The 6,241-nt window shown below is 45.6% G+C and overlaps 1 protein-coding gene across 1 annotated transcript in view; it reads right to left on the reverse strand.

Moving 5' to 3' along the window:
- GUCY1A2 (guanylate cyclase 1 soluble subunit alpha 2) overlaps positions 1-5,911 on the reverse strand; it is a 137,786-nt gene extending 131,875 nt beyond the window's left edge. The window contains exon 1 of the mRNA XM_038129976.1: positions 5,542-5,911. Coding sequence (XP_037985904.1) covers positions 5,542-5,796 — 255 coding nt within the window. The 5' untranslated portion in view covers positions 5,797-5,911. The remainder of the gene's footprint in view (positions 1-5,541) is intronic.
- Between the last annotated feature and the right edge of the window lie 330 nt (positions 5,912-6,241).

The raw sequence follows: 6,241 nt of genomic DNA on the forward strand, positions 1-6,241 counted from the left end.
GATTGACTACCGACTGCTTGTGTGACCTTCTGTATAACTGTTTTTTGTCTATGTTAAGTTGAAAGATACTCGGCAAAATCTGGTTTTATTATACTTTCAAAAAAAAAATCATTCTGTTTGCCTGCTGAAATGAGAAATTAGAAGTTTCTCACAGAATGCACCTCTCTTCAACATTTTCATGCTTCACACCCACATTCTTGAGAAGGATGTTACTCACGTAAAAAGCTCATCCAGCCTGGGCTACTAAGTGAATAAGCTCATCACAGCACTGATACGGGTATCATTTGACATTACCTTATTTCATTCAGAAAGACAGGCCGAAGACACTTCTACAACAGCAGAGCTTAGCTACACACAATGTGTTAATGTAAGTCATTAGGAGCTCAGAATACTTGTGCAATTTTTTCCAAAATCTTATGCAAAAAATCAGTTTGCTACCTCTCCTGCTAGTGGCAGCAGCTTGTTAAGGGAGTAGAAGTAAAAAGCTAGTAAAAGACATAGTACTCATGGACACTAAGTGGTAGAGCTTTATGATGGAGCCACGTTTGATATGAGCTGCTACACTGCAACTTCTCTGCCAAAACCCCACCTCCGCTCACTGGAGGATTCACTTGCAATTAAGCAATTTGAAGTTACACTAGTTTTGTGACATAAGTCATAGCCTACACACTAACATAAATGACTGCCTTTACATTCACTTTTCTTCCACTGGCAGGGAAAGGGCTGTATTTAAAAAGACAGTTCTTAAATTCAAACTATTTGGCAGCAGCCAGTAGCAGCTTCCTAAACAACACAGAAAAAAAAGTGTTCTTACATTAATGTGTTTTGAACTGGGCATTTAAAGAATAGCAGAAATAATTCTAAATTAACAGAAAAGTACAACAGAAGTGATTTTCATTTAACAGTTTTGTAAGCAATGCATTACATTGGCCTTTCAGAAAATAAAATCAAATGAAAGTGTTAGTCAGTTTAATGCTGTGTTGTGCTGTAATTTGTGTTTCAGAAAGATCAGTGCAGTGCTTAGGGGTACACAGATTCCTCTGGATGCACACCCAGTCACTCTCAGCTCCTTTAGGGATAGCCTATGCCTCTTAGATGAGAGCAGAGTATTTGACTTTTCAAATCAGTGACAAATTATGTTTTCCTGATTTTGATTCTATTTTCAGCCTGGTATTGGATACAAGTCAAAATAAAACTGGAGCAAAAGTGAAAATTGCTGCAAGGAACTAGAATTCAGTAACATACTAAACTGAACTTTTAAAGAATCAAGCTGTGTCAACTGGTGCCAGGATACCGTTCCTGTAATAGAGGGCTTAAGGGCAGAAAATATTATTTTGATGATGAATAGCATGTAGTATCATGTTGTCTACTTATAATTAATCAAAATATATGTCTTTGTGGGTGTAAAATTCATCATTTAAAATGGAACTCAATAACAAAGCTGGAATCAAAAGAAGAATGTATCATTACATTTCCTTGTGATGTGCATATAATTACAGAGTTAGTTCTTAAAAACAAGGTCATAAATCAATGTCCCTATTAACTTCCCAACATTGTATCATTTCTCTCCAATAAACTGAACCCAGCCTGGTGACAAGGGCAACTGTTTGTTTTGGGAGCAGCTGGATCTGGCTCCAGATTTCTCTGATCAGAGTGCATAACCAAAGACCATTTGACAGCGGTTCAGATGAAGGAGGACAGAGGGGCATCTGTGTTCTGTCAGGAACATGATTTAAGAACATGCTAGAATGGATGCTAGCTGCCTTCACAATTACTCAGCCTTGTGGGAACATCACAGGGATAAAAGGCTGTGAGAGAGCAGGGACAGTCATGGGGCAATCTGCAGGGAGCACTGGTGTCAGGACCTCGAGAGCCAATGGAGCCACAAGAGCTGTGTGCAGAGCCTGGGGTTTATTGCACTGGGCAGCAAAGTTCGGTCCCACCAACCATCATCTTCAGACCCAGGTGCTGAGCACAGCTCCCCAACCCCACGGGCAGGGCACGGGGCTGTGCCTCTGCCCTTCTGAAGTCAGGGCACTTGGCTACGCAGCAAACTGGTACTGGGGGAGGCAGCAGGGCAGCAGCTTGCTGAGATGTTCAGCACATGCAGTTAGTTTGCTGAGTGCAGCTGGGACAAGAGCTGCCTCTCCTTGCATTGTTGCTGCTCTGCCTCCCTGCCCGGTGCACCCTGCTTCCCCAGCGTAGCCTACTCACGAATGCCAATGGTGGGATGTGGATGGAGGTCTCATCACCACACACTTTTTCCCCAAAATACAGAGCTGTTTTGGTCGGAGGTGAGCCGTACCATCCTTCCAGTTCTGGCGCTCAGAAAAGAGAGGGTTTGCAGTGAGCACATTCCAGATGAACAGCAGCAATCCTTCACCTATCCAGGCATGTCGGGGAATGCTTACAAACCCACAGGAACATAAGATGAACCTGCGCTGATTGAGGGATCAGGTCCCTTCATCCTCTAGCATAACTACTGCAGAAAAAAAAAATCTCCAATAATCAATATAAGAGAAAAGGTGGAATATCATGCCTGCTGGAAAGTGCTAGAAGCTGTTGTCCGGGAACAAGCAGAATGGAGTGGATTCAATGCTGCAACACAGCAAGATTCACTTTTTGATATTTTTCTACAGTTCGACAAAAAGTAATATTTATGCAAAGTCATACTCAGTTAAAATTGAGACCAAGATTACAACTGATAAAAAAAAGCAATAACTTATTTTCACTGTATTTTAGTGTAATATATCTTGAATACCTCATTACTGCATTTCATTCTACAGAATCTCATACAATTGACAGTACAGCTGTACTAACTCATGAATTAATTGCACAGGAGAAACATTTAGTACACATTTTTGCACTACGACTCCTAAGATGAAGCCTGTTTGCACAGCCTTCTTGCTGCTCTGCCCTACAGACACCCCTCTTGGGTGTCCAATGCTCTCTTGCCCCTTGGATGCTCCTTCCTGCTCTGTTCAAGGCTCTCCACATGCCCAGAGCAGCTCTCAGTAGCTCCTGCTACCACTTAGAACTCTCTGCATGGTACAGTAGTATTAAATACACACACAGAATTTTTCTTCAGTGAAAACACAAAACAGTGTTTTACTGAGTATTCAATCCTAGTCATTGCTGAAGGAAAGCACAAAAAACTACGGGTAAGTATAAACATCAGGAACCTGTAGCATCCTTCAACTTTGAAAGTTGGGATGAGGACAAATAACTGCTGCATTCATATTTGAAGGGACAATGTTAAACCTTGCAGGCTAGATATATAGTACATACATCTGTATGTACATAAATATGTCTATATACTTAACAGAGACCCCTATCTATAGTATTATGGAATGAAGATCTATCTACATCTATAAAAAAGTATTAGAGCTTTTTGCTTAGAAAGAACATCTGTCAGTGCTCCCTTCAGACTTACCTTCTAATTTAACAAACAACATAAATGAATCCTATTAAACCAATTTTATAGGCAAAGTGGTTTTTTTTTACTTCTAATAAAGTTATTCCTGATTTATCTTAGTAGATGTGAAAAAATAATCAGATCCCAAGCGTTAGACATTCTGGCAACTTGACTTGTTGCATGAAGGCATATATACAGTATCACAGAGCTCAGTAAGAAAGCACCAAAATAACAAAGCATCTGAACAGTGGTTTCTCTGAGAGAAAAATAAAAAGGCAGGGGACTTGGTTCTTGCCCTAAACCAAGACTAGGACAACAAGACTTCTTTGACTTAATGACATTATTGTATGCCAAAATGAGTAAGATGGGAATGAAGCTGTTGTTACAATGCCAAGATAAAAAGGGAAATTTTAAGTAATGTGTATCACATTAAAATTTTTAAATAACCTATATTTTAGCAACAAGGGTTGCTATAATTACCTCCCAGGGAAACCATGAAAGCTGTTGTTTGGGACATCAAAACCAAGTTAGATGAAATTTCTGCATTCTTAAATAAAATTTCTCTGTGAGCAGGGAAGAAAGAGGACTTGGATCTATCAGTTTTATTCACGTCTTAATTCAAGGAATGTGTTTATTTCAAAAACAAATTCAACAACTTATATGTAAAACTCTAATTGTCTCTTACAGCAACATAATACAGGAGGTAACAATCAAAGCTCAGAAAACACAAATACTAAGGTTATGTCAAAATACTGCGCTGAACTACTTCTGAATGCTTCAAATATTTGGGGTAACATATGCTCTAATTATACCATTGCATTACTATCAAATTAAATAGCTTCTCCTTTTTTTTTAATATACTAAAACAAGACAGGTCACCTGAAATATCATCTATTAATATCAGCATTACAAGACCAGATTCCCAGTGGAGAGGGAAAAAACAATGGGAAAGAAAACTCTTAACTGCAACTGGATGACTATCAGCTATTTAATGCACTAAAACTTCTCCAATTAAACACCCTGTCTACTCCTGTCCAGCACTTAAACTCCAAACAGAAAGGAGAATATTAAAACCAATGGAAACTAAGAGTTGATGGTGATGAGACTCATAAGGAATTTCCAGAGCTGCCTAGTAATATGAAAAAAGATGATCTGATGCCACAATAGCAGATACAGTTGCCCTACACATTAAGACTACTTGTTGCCAATAATGTTTCATGCTTTAATACATTAAACTCTCTCAGAGCCCAAACAAACATTCAGTTGCAGCTGAAACTTTAGGAGGAAATTTTAGCAGTGATCACAGAGGCATGTACAGGAGCATAGCACAATCATAACAAAAGGGCTGGAGAAAAACCTTCTTTTTTACACTGATCTACGAGAACTCCTAAGGCACCGATTTCAGTCTTTCAAAATTATACCAGCATATGTTACAGGCTCTGCCTGAATTCGCTCCTGATGTTAAAAGCATACAGACAATGGCTCCCTGACTCTCAACTACAGGTGCAGCTATCCAGACAATCATTAAGTCGTGGATTTCAAAGTCTGCTTTAAAGAAACTGATCAGTCAGTAATGTCTGCGCATCCAGGAGGCACAGGGAAATCTGCTGCTGAAATATTTCCGAACGCATAGCCGGAACTTTGTTTTGTTTTACCCTATTCAATACACAGAAGCCCTACAAATGTAAGAAGTTCACATCCCCTCACTGTTCAGCAACAATGTGCACGCCATGCATCATACAGATGTAACTTTTTATATATTAAAAAAAGAAGAAGAAAACCCGTTGCTAGTACCAGTGATAAGCACTCTACTGCTTTTTTTTCATTCAGAAAGGGACTCGGCAGAAACGATAAACCGAGCCAAAGCGGCAGCTGCGCCTAAGCGCGACTCCCGACCCGATTTCCAGCACCGGGCTGCCGGGAGCTGTACTCCCGCAGGTCTGCGAGGCTGGCAGCCGGCAGCCGGAGCGGGCACGGAGAGGCAGCGGGCTCCAGCGATCCGGCGGGACCACCCGGGAGGGGGGCGCGGGCACCGCCCCTCTTTCCCGACAGGGACCCGAGCCCCGGGGCAGCCGCGGGGCTGTGCCGGAGCGGGCGGGGGCGGGGGCCGGGCGCGGGGCACTCACCGCGGGGGCCGTCAGGCGGCGGATGCTCTCGCCCAGCGAGTCCAGGTTGACCCGCCGGCGGCGCGGAGCACGGCGCGCCCCGGCGGTGGCCGCGGCGGCGGCGGCGAAGGGGATGTCAGCGGGGCCAGGGGGGCTGCGGCTGCCGTTCCAGCAGAGGCGGGACAGGGGACACTCGCCTTCCTCCTCGGGGCTCGTCTCCGGGCAGTCCGAGCCCAGCGAGCTGAAGGACTCTGACGAGATCTTGCGGCGGGACATGGTGCCGCGGGCCGGGCGCGGGGCGGCGGCGGGCTCAGCGCGGGGCGGCGGGCAGCCGCGGCGGGCAGCGCCGAGCTGGGCGGGCGCGGGGGCGGCCGCCTCGCATGGCCGCGGGTGCCCCTGGGCGGGCGGGAGGCAGCGGCGGAGCCGCCGCGCCGGGGCCGGCGCAGACCGCGGCGCTGCTCCGCTCCGCGCCTCTTCGCGCCGGGCCGGGAGCGCGGGTGCCGCGCCGAGCCGCGCCGGGAGCCTTTAAAGCGGCGGCGGCGGCAACCGCGGTGGCTGCTGCCCTCCTCTGCCTCGGCCGCCCGCCCCGCTCTCCCCTCCCCCGGCTCCCTCGCTGCTCCGCGGGGATCACGTGTTGTTTGGAGCCCTTTCCCCCTCCTCCCCCTCCACCTCCTCCCGCCTCCCCCGCCCCGCTCGCCGCCTGTCGCGCTCGGCTCCGCTC

Source organism: Motacilla alba, chromosome 1 (assembly GCF_015832195.1).
Source record: "Motacilla alba alba isolate MOTALB_02 chromosome 1, Motacilla_alba_V1.0_pri, whole genome shotgun sequence".
Classification (NCBI taxonomy): Eukaryota; Metazoa; Chordata; class Aves; order Passeriformes; family Motacillidae; genus Motacilla; species Motacilla alba.